At 33.4% G+C, this 21,478-nt stretch overlaps 2 protein-coding genes across 2 annotated transcripts; one reads left to right on the top strand and one right to left on the bottom strand.

The window, feature by feature from the left end:
* The first annotated feature begins 3,695 nt into the window (after window positions 1–3,695).
* On the top strand, window positions 3,696–9,020 carry LOC115975093. The gene is made up of 4 exons (XM_031095738.1): window positions 3,696–4,241; window positions 5,759–5,975; window positions 6,545–6,638; window positions 8,387–9,020. Exons 1-4 carry the CDS (start codon window positions 3,793–3,795, stop codon window positions 8,659–8,661), a joined length of 1,035 nt encoding a protein of 344 aa, XP_030951598.1. The 5' UTR covers window positions 3,696–3,792; the 3' UTR covers window positions 8,662–9,020.
* Window positions 9,021–14,092: 5,072 nt separating this feature from the next.
* On the bottom strand, window positions 14,093–21,448 carry LOC115975092. The gene is made up of 9 exons (XM_031095737.1): window positions 21,268–21,448; window positions 21,117–21,184; window positions 20,975–21,038; window positions 18,915–18,954; window positions 17,078–17,316; window positions 16,913–16,976; window positions 15,812–15,903; window positions 15,474–15,710; window positions 14,093–14,635 (listed from the first exon to the last, which is right to left on the bottom strand). The coding sequence occupies exons 1-9, from the start codon at window positions 21,337–21,339 to the stop codon at window positions 14,483–14,485; spliced, it is 1,029 nt and encodes a 342-aa protein (XP_030951597.1). The 5' UTR covers window positions 21,340–21,448; the 3' UTR covers window positions 14,093–14,482.
* Between the last annotated feature and the right edge of the window lie 30 nt (window positions 21,449–21,478).

Raw genomic sequence — 21,478 nt, 5'->3', positions numbered from 1 at the left:
ATACCAGAGCCAAAGTATCGATTAGAAATGCGCGCCTAAGACAATCCCAAATCGACAAGGTTGGCTCATCACAATCACCACCTCCGATGGTGGCTTCTTGAGATCCTTCGACCAAACTCTCTTTCTTTCTCTCTCAATCTCATATCCCTCCATAGATCAAACCTGAAAAAGCATCAACTTCTTTCTTGCCCGATTCTCTCCAAACCCTAACCCTTACTTTCTCTGATCTGGGTCTCAAAAGCATCAAATTCTCACTTAAACACCCAATTCTCTCCAAACCCCAACCCTTACTCTCTCTGATCTGGGTCGAAAAAGGGTGCGCATGTTTGGGGGTTGGGATCTCAAATGGTGAGCTGCCGTTCTTTCTTTGTTTTTGCTTATGGGTCTAAGTTAGGTATGCAGGAAGCGATGACGACAGGGTTGAGGGAGAGGCAGAGAGCAAGCGTGGATGTTGAGAGAGTGGAGCGTTAGGGAGAGTGACAGATAGAACTTGGAGGTATTAAGAGAGAGGAGAGAGAGTTTTAGGGTCGGTTTGGTTTGCACGTCCACATCTAGATTATTTGCGTTTTCAGCTCTTTCTTTTTTTCTTTTTTAACTAGCGCCTATTGCATTGTTCATGGGATATGAACAGTGCAATCAGCATATGAACAGTACTTTGGCTCCGTTTGGGAGTTCATAAAGGAATGGAATGAAATGATCATAAAGGAATGGAATGAAATAGAATGTATTTAGGCAAGGGAAATGAATGAAAAAGAATGGAATGGAATGGAATGGTATTAAGTAACCTTGATTGGATGTTTTAAAATAAAGGAATGGAAATGAATGAAAATGAATGGAATGTAAGTAATCTTATTTGGGAGCAACATGAAGGGAATGGAATGAAATCATTTTATAACAATATTACTATTAGATCTCTATTTTAAAATAAATGGTTGAATATATAGAGGTATTTTGAGAGTTTTAGTAAAAAAATTATTAAACATAATTCTATTCCCTCCCATTCCTCCCAATTTCGGAGGGAATAAAAATTTTAGGTTTTAAGGAAATAGAGAGGAATGAGTGTTTCCTCCTACTCATTCCATTCCCTCCCACTTAAACTTCCAAACAAGGGAATGAACTTTTCTTTCCCTCCATTAAAACTCCCAAACAAAGGAAGGGAAGAATATTCTAAAATTATTCTTTTTATTCCTTTTCATTTATTTCCATTCCATTGAACAATAATTTTTTTTTTTTTTATTGTTTTCAGTTTTCAACAAAATAAGCAGTATCCAAATGCACACTTAGTGAAATTCAAAAATGGAAAGCTGAAATGAAATCTTGAGTGAGCACATGGATTGCCAGCGTGTCCTAGTGAGGTGTCAAAATAAGGAGCCATTAGATTAAATGGATGGCTGGGATTTGAGGTATTGCACACTATGCAATACCTAGTATTGCACGGGATATGGATCCCTACACAAATGTACCTTAATCGATCAAAATTGACTTCCAAAATGTGGACACTACACCACGTATTGCAATGGAGGTGCAAAAATCACACCTGTAGGTGTAGGTGTGGTGCAATTTATGGTTTTGTTTTTAGAGAAACGCAAAAAACCAGCACCACACTATGCCTATTGATATATAAATTTTATTTTATATTTACTATATGTAGTATGAAATGCTGCATTTCACCAATTCAAAAAATAAAAAAATTCTTATATGCCATTACCTACACATATTTCTATATATAAGTAAAGTGTATGCCCATGAAAAAGCCATTTCCCAAATTCCAGTCTCTTATTTTTTATTTTTTTTTTTGAGAAGGACACAAATTTCATTGTCTGCCTCTCTAAATTCTAAATTCTTTCATCAAACCAACCCATCAGGTAGTTGATTTTTAAAAAATAAAAATTGAGTCATTTCACAACTTAAAATAGATTGGACTATTCAAAACCAGCCTAAAACAAAGGAAAGAAAAAGAAAAAGAAAAAGAGACATTCAGGCTAGTTAGATAATCGAAGAGATTTGGACACTATTGTTATAAAATTAAATAAATAAATAAAAACTAACCCAAAAAGTTTTAAAAAGTTTCAACCCAACACCTTCCAAATCACACTTGTTGGTGTAGGTGTAGGTGTAGGTGTGGTGCAATTTATGGTTTTGTTTTTAGAAAAACGCAAAAAACCAGCACCACACTATGCCTATTGATATATAAATTCTTCTTTATATTTAGTATGCGTCTAGATACACATTTGCGACAGATGTTTGTGTTTTTTTTTTTTTTTTTTTTTTTTTAAAGCATGTTTCTGTGACTTTTTTCAATGGGTCCCGTGTACTGTTCATAGGACTACAAACTTTTTTATTCAACAACTTTTTCATTAAAAATTGGTCCCATAACACTATTTATATATTTAAAAATTATTTTGTTACAATATTTTCAGTTTTTAATTTTCAGCAAAATAAGTGTTATTCAAACGAATCCTTAATATACGTAGTATGAAATGCTGCATTTCACTAATTCAAAAAAAAAAAAAAAAATTCTTATATGCCATTACCTACACATAGTTCTATATATAAGCAAAGTGTACGCCCATGAAAAAGCCATTTCCCAATTTTTTTTTTGAGAAGGACCCAAATTTCGTTGTCTGTCTCTCTAATTTCTAAATTCTTTCCCCAACCAACCCATCAGGTAGTTGATTTTTTAAAAATAAAAATTGAGTAATTTCACAACTTAAAATAGATTGGACTATTCTAAACCAGCCTCAAAAAAAAAAAAAAAAAAAAAAAAAAAACCCAAAAAGTTTTAAAAAGTTTCAACCCAGCACCTACCAAACCACACCACGCTGCATGGTCTAAAACCATATCATGTCGATAAGGTGAACAATCAAATAAGATGAGGTGTGGTGAGAGTTTTGGGCAAATTGCATCTTGCTGTGTAGTGATAAATATGACCCAAAATTGCACTATTTACACCCCTAATTGACATCACAAGTTAACTTCTATTGAGTATTGACTTGTATCTGAGAGTTGTATTTTGCATTTGAAAAAATGAAAAAAAGAAAAAAAAAAACTTGACTTTGATGAAAGAGTTGAATATAAGTTCTAGCTTAATCAAATATTTTGTCTAGGAGGATCAGCCCTTCATTTAGGCAGGATTTATTTCGGTGAGTCCAAACATACCATGCTGTGATAGTAAAAGACTCTAAACATTAACTTGTTCCAAATCAGCATAGTTAAATCAAAGGAGCCCTAAAACTATATGTGCATTGATTCTATTTTATTGTTTTTTTAATCCAGCGTTTGAGTTTCTTAATTTATTTATTTCAACAATAATATTTTTTTCTTTTATAAAACATTTTTAAAATCATGTAACTCTATTTTATATCCTTTCATTTTTATTCTCAAATCTCAACAAGCAAAAGAATTTCCTATCTATTTTACTTTTCCAACCCAGCTAAACACACGAGAGAAAAAAAGAGAGAAAAAACTAAATTAATTTTTTTCTATCTCTTATTTTTACATCTTCTCTCCACTTTTTATTTTCTACTTTTGGATCTCTTAACCAAACGGTTTTAGAGAGGCGATTGTTATCCTATATTCCTATTCCTATTAAAAAAAAAAAAAAAAAAACAGAAGAAAGAAATTGGTGACCAAACAGGGACCACCTATGACCCCTATCGCTTTATTAATTTACTCGATAAAGTCGGACACTTTGTGAATAAATCTTCTCCAATCAAAAAATAAATAAATCTTCTTAAACACTAGATTCTTTCATTTCTTTCATTCGGCACTCTTCACGTCGCAGAGAATCGAATGTTTGGAGGCAAAGGCATGGGAGGTGGAGCTGGAAGTGGAGGAAGCATGTTAAGGAATGTTGGAAGAGTGGTTTCTGCTGCAAGAACTGGTGTTCCTGCTTCTTCTGCCGAATCCATTTCTTCTTCTTCTTCTTCTTCTTCTAGGCCTAACACCCACACCCACACCCACAAGCCCATTTCTCCCAATTACCTTTCTCTCTCCTCCACTTCTCCTCCACATAATAATATCCCCACTTCTGCAACTTCTGGGGTACCCACTACTCGGTCACCTTTTTCTCAGTCTCAGTCTCAGAGTGATGAGTTTGAGTGGGTGTCTGTTGATGGTAGTAAAGGTGAGAGAGTCAGACCACATGGACATGGACATGGAAATGGGTTTTTTGATGATTATATTCTTGGCCCTGTTCCTTCCAAGGATGAAGTCCAAAATACTGTCTCTGCCATCCAGCAGTAAGATTCTTTTTTCTTTTTTTTCTTTTTTACTTTAAATCTAGTTTTCCCTTTTGTTCTTCATTGGGTTTTCCTTTTTGTTTTAAATATTAATCCGGTTGATTTTGTTATTGTTGTGTTGGAGGGTGGAGCTGGTTGCAATTATATCTCTAGAAAGATTTTTTTTTTTTTTTTGTTATTAAATCATCTATTAATTCCTGTATTATCATTATCATCGTAATTTGGGTGGTGGGGTTTCTGGTGATGAGATTGATGTTGGTGGTAGAATATGACAAGTTCATTAATTTACCCCCAAATGTGAAATTGTTCAACTATAGCTTATTTTTAAAGTATTATGTAATAACTCTATGGCAAAGTTGATAGTGATGGGGATGCCTATGGGCTATGGCATTATAAATGGTGATGTTGATATATATGTATTTGGCCTACAAGTAAGGGTAATTAGAAATAAATTTATAATTTATAGGAAGACGTTTGCTAGAGTTGATATGCTTGCGTCTACGGCAATCCAAAATGACTCAGTATGTCATATTAGTTTTGTATTTTGTGGAAGAGACCAAAAATGTTTGGCAATTGTTGTCCTTGTTGTTCTCATTAGAAGCTGTCTTTGTGCTTCATTATTGTTTAACCTATAAAGTGCTAACATAGAAGAGAAAGCAGACTGAAATGCAGTGTCTATATGGTCTATTGTTAATGAGTTAATCATAATAATTGCAAGATTCCTAAATCTCAATAAAATTCGTTGTCCAAGACCAGCAAGAAATCTTCAATTTAAAAGATCTATTAGAGTGATAAAAGATATAATTTATGAGAATAGACTCCATTCTTGTATTTCCCTGTATGCAACTGCTTTATGTACTCAATTTATGATTGAAGTCCCAAAAGGTCTGGCTGCTGAACTCAACCTTCCTGAGATAGGAAGAAAGAAAAAGCTTGTATTATGGCCTATTTTTAGATTAAAAATGAATGACCGTGTACCTTATGCCCAAACTACCCCTAAGGTCCCCTCCTGGCAGAAAGAAAGAAAAAGGAAGAATTGTAAAACAGTGGCCTTTAACATAGTGTTTGGATGAAGTGTAATGGTGGTGGTATGAGAATAGCATGGCATTTTCATGATGTGACCTAGCGTGGGAGTTTCATCATAGTGGTCAGTTTGCAATTCAATTAAAAAAAGTGTTAGTCCCACAAACTTCTCTGTGATGCCTTTGAAATGCAATCAAGTATGGGAGTTTAATGATATGATCTATTACGGAAAGTTCATGCTACTAAGGTTTGACATTTTCCTCTAGTGCACTTCATTGGGTGTTGAAAGAACCACCAAAAAGAAGTCCGGTGTATGGTTCTATCTGTCTATCGAGATATTCCATGACTTGTCTAAATAACTGGGTTGCTATTAACTTGATAAGTTACAGATGCTAAAACTAGACTGAAATATGATTTTTTTTTTTTTTTTTTGGAGACTATTACGTTGTATAATTGCAGCATCCTCAGTTTTTTGAATTTTTTTTAATGTATAGGGTTTTTGAGCCTCCCTCATACTCCAATCTCGTGAGGGACAAATTTGCTTCTGAGTTGGAGAAGGATGTTGCAGATCAAGTTACAAGTCCCACTGGCTCAGAGTTAGACTGGGTGGAGCCCTCTTTTCATCTATGTAATTCAAGAGTGTTGCAACCTCATGGATCCAACAAAGTTTATGATGCTTTTCATATGTTGCAGACTGAGCCATCTGTTCAGGTTCCTTATATTATTGACCCCTGTATGCTGAATCTAGTTTTCCATATAATCTGTGAGGATTAATTTTTGTTGTTATTTTTTGGGGAATTATTGTAGATTGTGACTATGCATAGGAAGACTGATGACTGTTGAAAAATAAGGTTTTAATTTTTTTTAATATCGTATAAAGATTTGGCATCTCTGAATATTCATAGAACTATGAGGAAGTGAGCATGGTGATATAAAACAGTGGCAGCAATATCTTTTAGGTGCTTAAAATGCTTTTGACAATTTTTACAAGAATTTCATGATCTGTGTTTTAGCCATTGCACATTATCATCTACCATTTATGTCTATTGAACATGCGTTTTTGAAAGTGATAGATGTGAGTTCAGATAAAGCTATGCTAGCATGCTTGGGAATTGGAGACTTAACCATGGAACTGGTAGTGCTTGTGATCTAGTTCTAGTGTAGAGAACAACTATATTTGTTTTCTTCTTTTTTTGTATACTTGCCTTCATTAAGGTCACAGGGATTTTTCTTCTCTCTCAGGATTATTACTCTTTCTAATAGCGCTACCTTTTGTGTAGAGAATGGTCATATCATTGTCATCAGATAAAGCAGTTTGGGATGCTGTTCTGAATAATGAGGTGGTGCGGGAGTTTAAGGAGTCATACTTTGCAGGTTGTGGATTTTGGTGACTATAGTTAATTAAGCGTATCTGATTATTACATTTTAATTTATGAAGGAAAGTCATTAATTATAAATGTTGCAAAATATTTGTATTTGATTTGATCATAACGTTCACTTTGTATTTCTGGCTTGAGCTTCCTGTTTTTCCTTTTAACTGTATGTGTCACGTCTGTTAAAAGTAATATTTTGCTATATAGGAGTACATCATCTGATAAAAGGGACTGGAAACATGCTTATTATTCTGAAGCCCATCAGTAAATTAAATCTTGAATGACTACCAGATTTTCTTTTCAAATAAATTTGTTATATTAGGGTTGTAATATGGTGTGAAGTTTTCCATGCTCTAAGCATTCTTTAATTGACAATTTAGAACCTGACCAAACAATGAGCTTTCTGTTAATTCCTTACAATTCAGGGGCTCAAATAGGTGATTAGTGTTCCTTTTTTGCCAAAAGGGGTGAGGATTAAAATCATCTTACATTTAAATGCGGTGAATAATGTGGATATGGTTCTATGGTGTAAGTATGTGAAGGATAATAATAAATATTTTCCATACAAAGGCAGTGCTGTGGCAATTATGTTTTCAAAATGATTGTTTATACAATAGAAATCCTCCCAACCCATGAGGTACCTTGGAAAAGGCAACTAGGACGTCTGTTGATCAGTCTTGGTCTAATGTTTGCCATTTGAAATGTAGAAATGGAAATAACATTTATGCATTTTATTAGATAGTATCCTCCTTCACAAGGATGGATGTTGTTTTGATGGAGCTAGAGTTAATGCAATTTTATGTGGAATGGATGTGGTAATTCATGATGATAGAGGTTGAGCGAATATTTAATTAAAGCTTGCACCCAAGATATGCATAGGATTTATATTGAAGGAAATACATGATTGATCATTGAAGAGTTTTATAAATAAATATGGCTCAACATGGAAGATAGCTGAATTGGGTCAGGATTGTCATCATGTTGTTTATAACATTAGTAGAGATTTTTGGATAAACCATGGCTAGGAAGCAATTTAAACAGTTGATTTTATGGCTTCATAAGGATTGGCTTATTCAGCACTCAAAAGTCCAGCTTCAAACGTCCTTATTAATCTTTATATGATCTTGTGTGGTGATATTAGTTGTAAAACCTCTGTCAAGTTGTGCCTTCTATTTTTTCTGAGGGGAAAAGGTTGAGTTTTCTGTGCTCAGACCAAAACAACATAAGAGCTTAGTTTCTTGATGTGTCATTATCTGGCCAAAGTGAGCCATCCTTGACATGCAACTCAGTCTCTAATGTGCTACATGGTTCTCCTTTGAGTTGTCCACTAGGCTTTTTGAGTCTCCCTGCATAGAAGCTGCACATACCTGTTTCCTTCCTGTGTCCTGCAGCTTTACAGAGTGGCAATGATTTTATGAACTTGTAAATGACTTGTTAGGAATCCCCCACTCTCCCCCCCCTTTTTTTGATTCTGTTTTTTTTTTAGTTCACATTATCCATATTTTGTCATGAAAAGTCTTCTTACACCTGGAGCATGCTCTTTGTATCATTGCAGAATATAGTTCTGTTATCCATTCTAGTCCTTTTTACAGCATTCTATGCTATAAGAATGATTGCTGTTCCATTGAGACTTAAATTATATTGAAGTGCTAATTGTTCATTGGTGGGTCTATAAACTAGTGAACAATGACATGCTAAGCAAAATTATACGTTACTTATTTTGGACATGATTTTTCATGATTTATGCAGTTGAAAATAATGAACCCCAGAGTCCAGATGAGAGTTCTAAAGGATCCAATGAAGCAACCAGTGTATTAAGTTGGATTTTTGACAACACCAAGGCTAAGGTCATGGAAGTGTTTGAGAAAATCACAAAGCTCGTGAATGAATTATTTCCGTCCACTGAAAATGAGAAGACCACAGCAGGAGCCTCCGATCCCTTCCAGGAAAAGCTGAAGACTTCATTCCTGCTTTCTGTTGTGGTCCTGTTGATTGTGGTCGTGACTCGAGCCCACAAGGCTTGACCATAATTTGACGACTTGACAGTTAGTTTTCCCCAGTGGGTGACTTGTACAGATAGAAGTTTCCCACTGGGTGTGTGCTAGCATTAGTAGAGTTCCTTTGGCTCTGGTAATGCTACTAATGAACAAAGGACATGGTGATCTCTCAGTTGGCAGGTTATGTTGGCTGTCTTTAGTATCTTACATGTAAATTTTAGGCTCAAATGATGGTTCCTCTATTTTTATGCTTGGATATGACTATTGTCATTCAAGGGGTCATTGACTAGATTTGCCTTAAACCAAATTGAATTATGGGTATTTTTTTTGTTTGTTAATATGCCTTAATAGAAATTTGTCAAACATTAACAGAGTCCTGAAGTCAATTCTTTTGATACCCCTTGAATTGTATGGATTGGGTTGGATGAGATTGTAGAGTGTGTAGTGCATGTATAAGGTGTTTATTAGGTAAATTTAAACCATAAAAGCAATTTTGAGCTGTCCTACTTGTAACTTGATTGGTCTTTTTGGGATATTAGTGAAATGTGGATTGGGGGGTGTTATATATAAGGATTACACATAATACCATCTCGTTATGTGGTAGCACTAGCTCAAGTTGTTACAAATGGTGTCAATGGTGTAACATAGTCCTTGCCAAGGGTGAGAGTGCTGCTTGGGTGTGTGCATCAAGTGTTTTCTAAGTAGATTTGGTTTATGTAAGCGATTACGTTGAGCTGAGCTGTAAGAGTAATTTGACTAATCCTTCTGGGGTAGCGCACAGTGGTTAGTGCATCCTTAGGTCATGACAAATGGTTAGGAGTCAACCTATGAATGTCATGTGGCCTAGGAATACTATACAATGCAATGTAGGCCTTGACGAGGATATCAAAGATCGAAAGGGGGAGTTTGTGATAGCACAAATTGTATGGATGGATTGGATAAGATGATATGAGTGTGCTTCCCAAGTGTAAGCATCGGGTGTTTGTTAGGTAGATTTGGACTACACAAGTAATTACAATGTGTTAATTGTAACCTGACTAATTCTTGACTAAATCTTTTGAACTATAGGACAAATATGACTAGCACTTAAGTTGTGGTGGTCTTTCTTAATTTATTATGTATGTGGACTTTTTTTATCATGGAATAAGGGTTTCAATAAGTGGGCTTGCCTTCAAAAGCCTTGTAGCTCAACTGGCACATCTTGGTGTTTCCAATGAAGACGTCCAAAGTCTATATTCCATCTCTCCAACTATTAAATTATCAAAAAGATAAGTTGGCTTTGCAATATAGGGCTTGTGGGTGATTGTTACTGGTTTTGACATAATGTTCAAGATTAAGTTGCACCTATAATCGTACATATTATATCAAAGTTTAAGCACAATCGGAATCCAAATTAGTTTTTAATTGTTGTCTAATTTTACGATACATGTCTAATTTATTTATTTATAATTTTGGTATCAACTAACCAATTCATAATATATAATGCAAAAGCCGAGATAATTACCTCACTTACATGGGTAAAATCACTTTATCATGATTACTGTTGAATTTTTTTGTGTTTAAACATGGGTTACAAGCTAGTTAGGTGTTAATGATATACCATTTAATAATTTTTTTATTGTATTAATATTTTGAAAATCTCATTGTAGGATTATACATTCCATTTATTCTTAAAACTCAAACCAAATTTGGTGTTAATTGGATGTTATTTACTATCCAATCATAGCTTGATACAATTTTAGACTTTAAGCAATAACTTTAGCTCCATTTGTTTCGCTGAATGTTTTACGGAAAATATTTTTTACCTTGTTTGTTTCATTGTAAAATTTGGTCAAACATAAAAATGTTTATCGTAAAATTCTTTATAGGTGTTGTAATATGTCTTACCTTTAAAAACTTGGTAAAATATTTTACAAAAACACACGGTGGCTCCCTCCCTCCATTTGGTGGTTGGTGCTGGCAGTTTGGTTGTTAAGCAACCGGTGACTAAGCCATTGATTTTGGTGATTTGTGTTTGAAAATTTTTACACATCTCACTAAGCACCTAAAAATATTTTACTGAAAATGTACAGCAAAACAAATAAAGCTTAGTAAATCATTTTTTTTTTTTTGTTTCATTTATGATATTTTCACTTAAATTGTTTGTATATTTTATTTATTGTAATTATAAAAATTTAACAATAGCAACACCCGGTAGCCTTAACTTTCAATGGAAAGGCAAGTTCGCTAAAATTTATATGTAATATAAAAGTGAAATGTTTGATTTGCCATGTGGCTACACAAATTTATGCCACGTATACATTTAAAAACACCTAACAATTGTGCATTTTCATTTTCCCCTTTAAGTTTTAGTATCTACTCACCGTTTCACATAAGATATATATATTAAAACAAAAAAATTGTCATTGAGAAGAAAAACATCAGTAAGGCGTAGGGAAGAGAATGAGAAATCTGAGAAGAATAACATCAGGGAAGAGAATGAGAAATTTGAGAAGAATAGCATTCGTAAGGAGTATAAAGAAATCGTTTAGTATTACTGTTACTACTGTTAGTGTGGCTTGATTCTTGGACCTTTTCACTATTTAACAAAAAATAAAAAAATAAAAAAACCGACTTACAAATAGCAATTTTGGAGAAGACCCACAGATTTATTGTGTTTCTAAGAAAGATGAAAGAGAAGAAGTTAATAAATGAAAAAATCATTTAGTATTATTGTTGCTACCATTGGTGTGACTTGATTCCTGGACATTTTTACTAATTACAAATAGTAATTGTAAAGAATACTCACATGTTTCTTGTGTTTCTAAGATAAATGAATAAGAAGAATTTGAGAAGAAGTTACCAAATGAATATGAACTATTATTTATACCCAAAGGATTATGACCCTTCAACAAACACATTTTCATTCAATATACACATTTTTGGTCAATAGATACATTTTCATTCAATAGGCACATTTTCAATCAAAAAACGTCTTTTGTTTAACAGACTCATTTTCGGTCAATAGGCACATTTTTGTATATCCAATTTGAATGGTTATGACCTTTCAATAGATGTGTTTTGGTATATATATTACAACCTATCTTGTATATATCTATATATACAACATGAACCAGGGACGGACCCATATAGGGCTCAAGGGGGCTCAGCCGCCCAGGCCCCCCTCTAGGTCATTCTATATCTCATTTTTGTAGTTGGCCCCCTTCTCCCCAATCAGTCTAGTTAGCCTAATTCAAATAACAGATATCCAACCCAAAAACTTAACAAAAATAATAAAAATATTCACAATGGTGATTATATTTTAGCAAAAAAAAACTATTTTACCAACAAAGAGAAAAAAAAAATCATGTGTTATTGGAGAAGCTAAAACTATTTTTTTTTCAATTACAGTAAATTGGTATAAATACCAATTGACTGTAGCAAGTTATTAAAAATAAAATACAATATTTTGTTAAGATTGTATCTTATCCTTCAATTAAAAAACTCAAATTCTCTCTCTTATAATTTTAGACTACAAAAATTTGAAATTTAAATAATTAATTAATGACATAACTATAGATATTTGATCTTCTAGAACTTTTGCAAGCACAGATGATATAAGAGGAAAATGTAATCAAAAGGTGAATTTGTCAAAATTCACTTAAAAAAAAAAGATTTTGAGTGAAGTTATAGCCTAACTTTATCCAAAAAAATTTTAACTTATCTATATATATAATAATAGGTGAAACTGAGAGAAACTCAAATTAACATTCCAAATTAAAGTTCCAATTTTAGGCCATGTATCATAAATTATTTATTCTTAAAGAGTTTTATTTCTTAATTTTAGAATTAAATGTGGGACCACATCATAAATATTCATCCAAATGAGTTATTAAGCACAAAAACCTAAGAGTTTAGAATAAATGAATCGTAAAAAAGAAAAAAAAAAGTGTTTCACAATAATTTTTTTAAAAAAATGGAAAATTTACATTTTATACTTAATAACATCCTTACAAAATTTTTTAAAGAGTTAACAAAATATAAAAATGACTATCAATAGTATTTAAATTATATATATATATATATATAAATTATATCATACATCTTATTGTATATCTTTAAATGTATCCATGCATATGCATGAGATTACAAGCTAGTATCTTAAATGTGACTCATGTAAATAAGTTTAAGAGTGAGAGAAAAAGATTGATTTCATGATTACTTGTTGACAAAAGAGAGAGAGAGAGAGAGAGGTTTGATTGAAAATATCCATAAATAAATAAATGTTGGTAAAAAAATAAAATGTGTATTTTTTATTTTTAGCCAAACATATACAACTTTCAGAAAAAGAAAAAAAAAAATCAAAGGGGTTGGGGGCCTTGGGGCTTGGGAATAGGTTGGTACAGGATGGAAATATGTATTACTTATGCTAGAAGTTGGTTCATGAATATGACTTAAAGCCTCCTAGGAAAATGACTATTAAGGAGGTGGTGGGTGGGTGGTGGCCATGTTTTTTTTAATTACCGTGTAACATGGGGTTGGGAATATAACGATACATCAAAAACTTCAACATTCCGGAGAACCAGTCTACTACTAGACAGTCTGACTATGACCGTGTGTTGGAAGTTTCAGAACCCAATGCTGTAAAAGGTCAGGGAGCTGGGTGATAATAGCTCCTCTGCATTGATGGCATTGTGATGATAGTTGGTATTCATCTTAATTCAAGGATTGTATTCGAGCTATTGATGTGGGTCGTTAGGGACAAAACTAGAATTTCAAGAATGAGGAGACCAAAGTAATAATAAATCTAAAAAATTTAAACAATTTAAGAAGGTTATATGAGGAAAATAAAAATTTTGAGGGGGGAATCCATATATTTTTTGAGAAGTTTAGTTAAATTTAAGGGTAAATTCTGAATTCTTGGAAAGCTTGGGGGGAGCCTCTATGTAGTTCCACCCCCTAGAGCACGTGTGATTTGTCCATGAGCAAATACAAATCCTATTGTAGTCGATGCTTTTTAGTAATGAAATTCCCCTTTTTCTGGTCAAAGAAAAAAAAAAGTACACTAATAAGAATTACTTTGGTGGGTGGACATCTGTCGGCATACAAATGCATGAAATCTTTAATCATGCAAATTTTATAATCCTTCCAGATGCATTATTGAGAGAGAGAACATTTGGAAAAACATATGGCAATTATTGCAGTTTAGCCGACTAAAATTTTCTTAAACAAGTTGTTCGGTTCTAATTTTTTCCTTGTGCTAAGATCTAAGAAAAGTATTAACCACATTTGTGCTAACATCCCGAAAGGACCAATCCAAGAGATAGTCTAAGATAGACTAAGAGGCCTCAAAAACTTCCCCCCCAAAAACCCAAAATGATCCATATTAATGGCCCAAACCTACTCACTTTTTCCATTCTTCTTCAAATTCTATAGGGACGGGTAAGCCTAAGCAATCACCTCTCATGTTGAACAAAAATTGTAGCAAAGAAGCTTCAACTCAGAATGAAATTATGGATTATACATTTACCCAGAAATGTTATATTTTGCAAAATAAAACCTTTTTACTCTTCCGTGACATGAGACAGAATTTAACTTCTAATGCATCTGGCTAAGTAACCCCCCAACCCCCCCAACTGACTTAGAGAGATGTTGTCAAGGGAAATTGTGGGTCCAGAATTTGACATCCTAAGAGGTAATCAAAAGTAGTTGTTTACAAGTTACCTTGTCAGAATTGTCAACAACTTTAGAGTTACATATCTACTCATTTACCCTCTTTACATACGCGCCAATGGTACCTCTCATGTTGACGGTTCTTCCACCATGCGTCAAATTGTTTATATTTCATTTGCAGGCAACGTCTTTGCATTTAGCCCAAGTCAATCATGCCATCCAACAGGGAATCAATGTCAGCGGTTACAACAGCCCGTTTGCCAAGCTCTCCAAGAACGCAACATTCTTTTTCTGCAAGGTTGATTGCTGCAACATCTTGAGTAAATATGCAATCCGAACCAGGAGAAACCTGCATATTGACCAAAACACACCCCCCCAAAAAAAAAAAAGAAAAAAAAAAGAAAAGAAAAGAAAAGAAAAAAGAAAGTCAAATCATGTTCGTACATATTATTGCTAAAGCTAATAATTTGGAAGGGTGGAAAATATGTATGTTATGATGGTATAGATCAAAAGAATTTAAACGAGGGAGAGAGTGGAAGCTTTTCATGTTCTTGATAAGATATGGACCAACAATCAAAAATTCAAAAAAAAAAAAAAAAGATTTCAAATACCTATTCCTATTTCTTAAAATGCTACACATAATAAAAACTCAAAACTTGAGTTACACTAATGACCCCCACAAAGGAAGGTTCTGGAATGAATCCCCAATATTAACCTATCTTACAAATGAAAAATGAGTCACCACTAAATTCTAATTCATTGATTTAATCGTCTGGTATAAATTTTGTAAAAAGAATAAATATTGAAAAGAGACGTGACTTCGCAGATATGAAGAGAATTGTTATACATCAAATTATACTAATCAATTGTACAAGAAAATAAGATTAGACGTTTTTCTCTAATGTTTGAAGGACAATGACACAAGGTGAAATTTAAAAATTTCTTCAGGATTCTGTTTGAAGTGACATAAACATGAATTGATAATTAATCAAGGTCTAAAAGCAGCATGGAAATGTAAGAAGTTTTGACTGGAAACAGAACAAGAAATTACTGATTTCTTATGGAAAAGAAAACGTGGCTTGGTCCTTCCTACCACAGGTAAGGGAAACAAGAAGTGCCTGTGTGTGCATGTGCACTTTATGTGTGCTTGTATCTTAGTTTAAAAGCAAGCTCATGTTTTCACTCACATCATACAGGGAATCTCCTAGCTTTAACTTGATTGCTCCACTCTTGTAAACCAACATTTTGCCCATATATCCACCCGGCAACTCTTCCAAACTGCAGCTCTTCTTTGAAATGCCTCCGCTTTCCAGTGATGTATGGGATTCAACTTTCTCTTTCCCCTTTCTACTAGCTGCTCTTTTGAGAAATGGCAGACTAGCAGGAAGCTGAAAGAAAAACAACTTTTCTTCCTCACTTTCCACCTATCACAAACCACCAGTTTGTTTTAAATATCTTGTTTAAATATGTAGCTCTAGTAAATTTTCGGCATTATCTTAACGGTTTTTTTAATCTGATTACCAACCTTCAGTCCAAGGTCTGAAGCAGGATTTATAATATTCTCATCATACTCATAATTTGCAGCAGCCTCCCCAAATTCAGCCATGTCAAGAAGTTCTACAAGCAAAATTAGCAAATGGCATTTAACATTACAGAATTTAATAAAAGTTATAATTCCTGCATTTAGTAAAAGTTATTATGGAATCACTGAAATCATAATGCTACATTTGTTAATTGTTACTGAAAAACTTTACTACAATTGCTAAAATAAACACTGAACATGAGTGCCATTCATCACATGAACAGAATCCTTTGGTACAAGAATTCCATTCACCTTTTATTATACTTCGTTACAATGGCATGTACATCTAATGCAGCCTGTGCTCAAACTTCCAAGAGAAACTAGCATGTGAAGTTCTGTGAGTAATGGCATCTCTATTGTTTCAGTTTGCTGAAATTTCTGGCCTATATAGGTTATTTTCCTTTTCCATTTTTCTTATTTCTGGGATATAAGGTATACAGATTATCGTTATCAATCTTTATTGTGATGTTTTGGGAACTCAAGTAATGATTAGTCTGTGAACTAGTTTTTCTGTATTTTGACTACAGACCTAGGGACTTATGAATATAATTTTTTTTTCCTTCTTTTTCTGAGCTCATGATGAATATATTTATTTTCTGTAGTGCTTTAAACTGAGCTAATTCTTCCCATCAATTATGAACTGAAAATGGCAGGAGACACAGATTTGTTTGACTACAGTTATTTGGCTTTAGCTAGCTGATCTCAGCGGGAATTACAGCTTTGCAGCATTCTTGTTCCATTAACAGTATGCTAAGGAACAAAAAATGATAGTAAGAATTTGCATCTATATCAGTCATCTCAGGTTGCAGGTCACCAGTAAGATAGAGTTGCATACTCGTAGATGCAAATGAACATTAATTAAACATTTAGCAGAGAAAAGACTGATAGTTTTTACATATTGGGAAAGGCTAAGGGGTTCCATCCACAAAAAACTATCTAGAAGGTCAACCATATGTGAGAAAATAGATTTTCCTTCACAAGGACAAATAATTGATGTTCATCTGTAACTTGAATTAATTCTTTAAAATGAATCTAAAAGCATACCTGGGTCTCCAGAGTAAGGTCTCCTCAATGGAAGAGTAGTTGGATAATTAGTGTGGTGGTAATCCTGCAGCATCAGGGAAATTAGACACCTAGTGGATGTGAGAGAGAGACAGAGAGAGAAGGGAGGGAAGGGAGGGGGGGATCTTCATGGCAGCCATTTCTTACCCAACGTTCTCTATATTCTTTCTTGACAATCTGAGCTGATGTCTCCATAGGATCTGCAGAACAGGCATCATTTCCATCTTCGTTGGCAGCCGAAGGCAAAGATAAGAGAGTGTCCCCTTTATCAGAACTTTTTGGGACTGAGGCACTTCTGTTACCGACATTTTCCTCCTTGGCAGCACCATATACCTTTAGGGAAGTTGAAGGCACAACTCCAGGACCAAATGCAACTTGAACAGAAGCTGAAGGTTTGCACACCAAACATTAGATGAAAACTAGAAACACTAACAATAATGATAATGATGCTGGTTATGATACACATTTGCTCATGTACATTATATTGATTGGTAATACAGACTCTTCCCAGCTAGTTCAGCCCATCAAAAGCAAGTTGTTTTCTTCCAATTATATGGAAGGGTTCAGACTAATTGTTAACAATTTAAAGTAATGGAACAGCTCCACTTTAAAGCTGTATTTTTATTTAATTTTTTAAAACTTCTCCTTAGCCACTCTGTTGTTCTTATATCAATCTTATCTGGACCAGAATTTGCACAATCATCCTCTTAAAGGAGCAGCCATTGATCTCCTTGTGCCACGTTCATATCAAATTTCATACCAGCCTATCAAAATCTTAAAGCCACATTATAGAACAACATTCTCACTTTATTCAAATACCTCTTGAATTTTATTTTTTTCAGTACAGTCAACTTGTTAATTTTGGCTCTCAAATCAGAAGGATGAGCTCCTCCATTAAACAATGGGTGTCAGAAAACTTATACCAAAAAGAAATGGAAGTAAATTCATATTTTACCTCTTAGACAAGAAAGAAATCAATTCCCATGTTCAAAATTCTCAAATTCTTGATATCATTGCGAATTATTCATCAATCCATGAAAAGTATGTAAGGTGAACTTAAAAAATAATTCGAGTACCACATACTCCACTAGCATGCAAAGATATATGTAAGACTAATTTTGAACTAATACAATATAATTCCAAATAAAAACATCAGCTTTGTTTCCAAAATATATTGAGTTCACCTCCTAAAATGCCATTCACATCTTTGAGTTGTATTAATATTAACATGCTTATATATATATATATATATATATCATCATGCTCAAAATATTCCTATAAATGTCAACTTCAAGCAATCCATTTGCATCTTAAAGATGCTCCTAAAACTGAGACATTCAAGTCACTGCAATTAAGGCACACTATCTGTATATCAACAACTGAATTTTGAGATCTTTTTACAACTAAAATATTTCCATCATTTTTTTTTTAATTAGTAATAAAAATCCATTAAGAAAAACCACAAAAGGGGTGCAACCTTAGTACACGGGAAACAATTTCCATCATCTCTACCTGTTTACTTCCATAATGGCTTCTAATGTAGATAGGGAAATGAATGTTTGATGAATTCTAATGCAGATTTGGGAAAATGAATATGTGAACTAGAAGGTGCAATTGAAACAACAAATCGACAATGTGAGAACCCAAACATTGTTGTATCTTATATAAGAGCTACAATTCTTAATGTCCATTCTCCTACAAATGTTCTAACATTTAGGACATCTGCCTAAGATTCTAATACTTAAATTGTTCAAAGTACAGAAAAAATTTGAAGTATTCATTTGTCAGAAAGGTCTAAAGGGCATTCTATCAGCACAATTTTCTAAGCATTCTATCAGCACAATTTTCTAATACTGATAATTTTCACCATAACTCCATAGGAAAACAACACCACTACTAAATATCACTAAACTCATTAAGAACTTAAGATATCTGACAGTATATTAGGCCAATAAAAATAATGAAGAATATGCTGAGAAAATACATTTCTTTTCTTCTCTAGGTCCCCGTCTAGCAAGATTCTCCTGTAAATGAAGAGGTAAACAAGTCAAGGTTGATCAGAGAAAATATCTCATCCAAATGACCAAATAAAATGTATTTTTGAAATAAGCTAATAATCAATGTTACATTGTTTTTAAACATATTTAACATCATAAAAATGGAAAAAAGAGAGAATATTATACAACTAAGAGTCAGCTCTAAGTCCTTCACAGATCATGATGCTAAGCAATATGGCTGTAATTATTTCTAATCTTCTTGGTTCAAGACCTATTATTTAAATGAAAAAAGTAGTCTTTCTTTTATCAATTGACAAGCACATCCATTGAGGATTGATAAAGATTGAGAGCTTAGCCAACTGCTCCTTGCAAATAGTCAAATGACTGTCAGTTAAGTCTCAAATAACATGAATTTTTTTTTTGGAAACAAAGTTCTTCAACAATCTGAGAAACATGTTTCTTGAGAAATTTTTCATTTTAAACCACAAAAGGTCCCCAACCATTACGTTAAAAAGACAACTGAGGGAAAAAGAATTAGAATAGTAGAACTCATGCTTTAGGTTATATCTCCCTCTTCGAAAGTAAATATTACAAAGAAGCAAAAAGACAAGAAAAACATTTTTAGGTAAGAATTTTCACAAAAAGAGAGAGAAAAAGAAAATAACTAAGCTGAATACTTGCACTCAGGCAAAGTTCTCTCTTTCATTTGCCCAAAAATAAAATTAGTCCTCTCCTCACCCACATTACATTAAGCATGGGAAAATTAAAATAACGCATCCTTAATGGTGTCATGCTTAGTGAAATTTCTAAGTTTTATGTAATGAACCTGCTAGGTTCTAAGGTAGATGAATGGGAATGGATGTGAAAATGAATAGGAAATTGACTAATTTGATGCAGTCCCCCCCTCCAAGAAGAAGATAAAAGGGAGAAGAGAAAACTTAAGAGAGAGGGCAAGAAAATAAAGGTCTTTGTTCTTCAATGAATGATGTAGTCTTTGTTCTTCAATGAATGAAATACATCAGCTTGCAAGTATTTGTACAAGTCATTAGCAAGTGTAACCTAACCAACTAACAAGTTGTAACTGATTAATCTCCACTTCTTAGTCTTTCTTGCAAGTCTAAAACTAACTAGGCTCCATATTTTCAATCTTGCAACTAACATAGTGCTTTTCTTGCAATCTTGTAAACTATGGGTTACATTTATAGTGTTAACTAGCTAGCTTGGGTTGATTACATTTTACAAAAAGTGAAAATCTCAGTAGAACCCTGGGCTTTGTGGGTAGGGGATTATTTTGGGCATCTAGAAAAATTCCAGACTTGCAATTTTTGAATCCTTAACCGTGCCCAAGTCCCAACCATATCATTAGACAAACAAGTCACTAGCACATGGACTAGACACATTTGAGTAAAGATTTTTAACGAATTAATTTCACTGGATCTAAATATTGAAAATTTCATATAAAAATTGATTCACAAACTCATTCTCTCCTATTTTTTAGATGGGAAAAAAAATGCATACTTGAACTTACCAAAAGCATAAGAAACAAATGTGATATTTATTTATTTATTTATTAATTTTTGGTTTAAAATAAGTTAATTTTACGCTGTTCTTTTTAAGAATAAATCATAAGATAAAAAACAAAACAACAAAACCTTTTTTTTATAAATTTATTTATTTATTTTGGGTAAAATTTTGTGTTGTTTCTTCATATCATAGCATACATAATATATTAACAACAAACAAACACGACCTAAACTTACGACCCAAAAGGCCAAAACACCCATTTATTGTTATTGTCCGCAACCAAACAGAGGTTTAGAACACGCATTTGATATAACCCATTTCCAAAACCACATTCCATTCCATTAATTTAAACAAACAGCTCCCATCCCATCTCATCTCATCCCAAAGAAAAAGAAATGGTAACAAACAAACAAACAGAGATACAGTGAGTCAGGCACATACAGTGAAGCAAAAAAATAAGAAGAAATTCCCAAAATCTGTATGAAGAAAATGGAAAGAAAGAGTAATAGTAATTAGTACATACATTGAAGCGGCGAAGTAGATACTGTGCCTCTTCTTCAGCTTTTCCATCTTCATCAACTACTTCACTGCCATTCAAATTCAAATTCAAATCAAAATTTGTGAATATGGGTTTTAAATTAATATTCAATAAATAATTTACGTACGTTTTGGGAGTGGGAGAGGGAGAGGGTTTGGTTTTCCTGCGAGGTGGGGCTTTTGGCGCAAACTTAAGCTGCAAAAGAAAACAGAGTTTTTCCTCAAAAATATCAGATCCCAAATCTATATTCTAAACTAAAGAAACAAAATATGATTTACCTTCCTTGAAGAAGAAGAAGAAGCAGAAGAGGACTTGTCTCCTCCTCCTCCTTCTTCCATGCTTTTCTTCATTCAGATCAGATCCAACACCCAAATTGCAACAAAAAAAATGTTAATGGAAATGTCAGGTTTCGAACCAGAGACCTCAGAGCCGCAATTGAAAGCTTCTACCACCATGCTTATGACTTTTTTAGGTTTACTTTGGAAATTT

Source organism: Quercus lobata, chromosome 2, assembly GCF_001633185.2.
Source record: "Quercus lobata isolate SW786 chromosome 2, ValleyOak3.0 Primary Assembly, whole genome shotgun sequence".
NCBI lineage: Eukaryota > Viridiplantae > Streptophyta > Magnoliopsida > Fagales > Fagaceae > Quercus > Quercus lobata.
This window is presented reverse-complemented; position numbering and strand designations above follow the sequence as displayed.

Bases quoted from the DNA above. Each gene is read 5' to 3' on its own strand.
- LOC115975093 (XM_031095738.1), top strand. From the start codon at position 3,793: ATGTTTGGAGGCAAAGGCATGGGAGGTGGAGCTGGAAGTGGAGGAAGC. The intron at 4,242-5,758 runs GTAAGATTCTTT...TTTAATGTATAG, and splicing joins ACTGTCTCTGCCATCCAGCA to GGTTTTTGAGCCTCCCTCAT. The intron at 6,639-8,386 runs GTTGTGGATTTT...TGATTTATGCAG, and splicing joins TAAGGAGTCATACTTTGCAG to TTGAAAATAATGAACCCCAG.
- LOC115975092 (XM_031095737.1), bottom strand. From the start codon at position 21,339: ATGAAGAAAAGCATGGAAGAAGGAGGAGGAGGAGACAAGTCCTCTTCT. The intron at 15,711-15,811 runs GTTGGTAATCAG...GGTTTGTGATAG, and splicing joins CTTCAGACCTTGGACTGAAG to GTGGAAAGTGAGGAAGAAAA. The intron at 14,636-15,473 runs GTGAGTGAAAAC...GTCAATATGCAG, and splicing joins TAGGAGATTCCCTGTATGAT to GTTTCTCCTGGTTCGGATTG.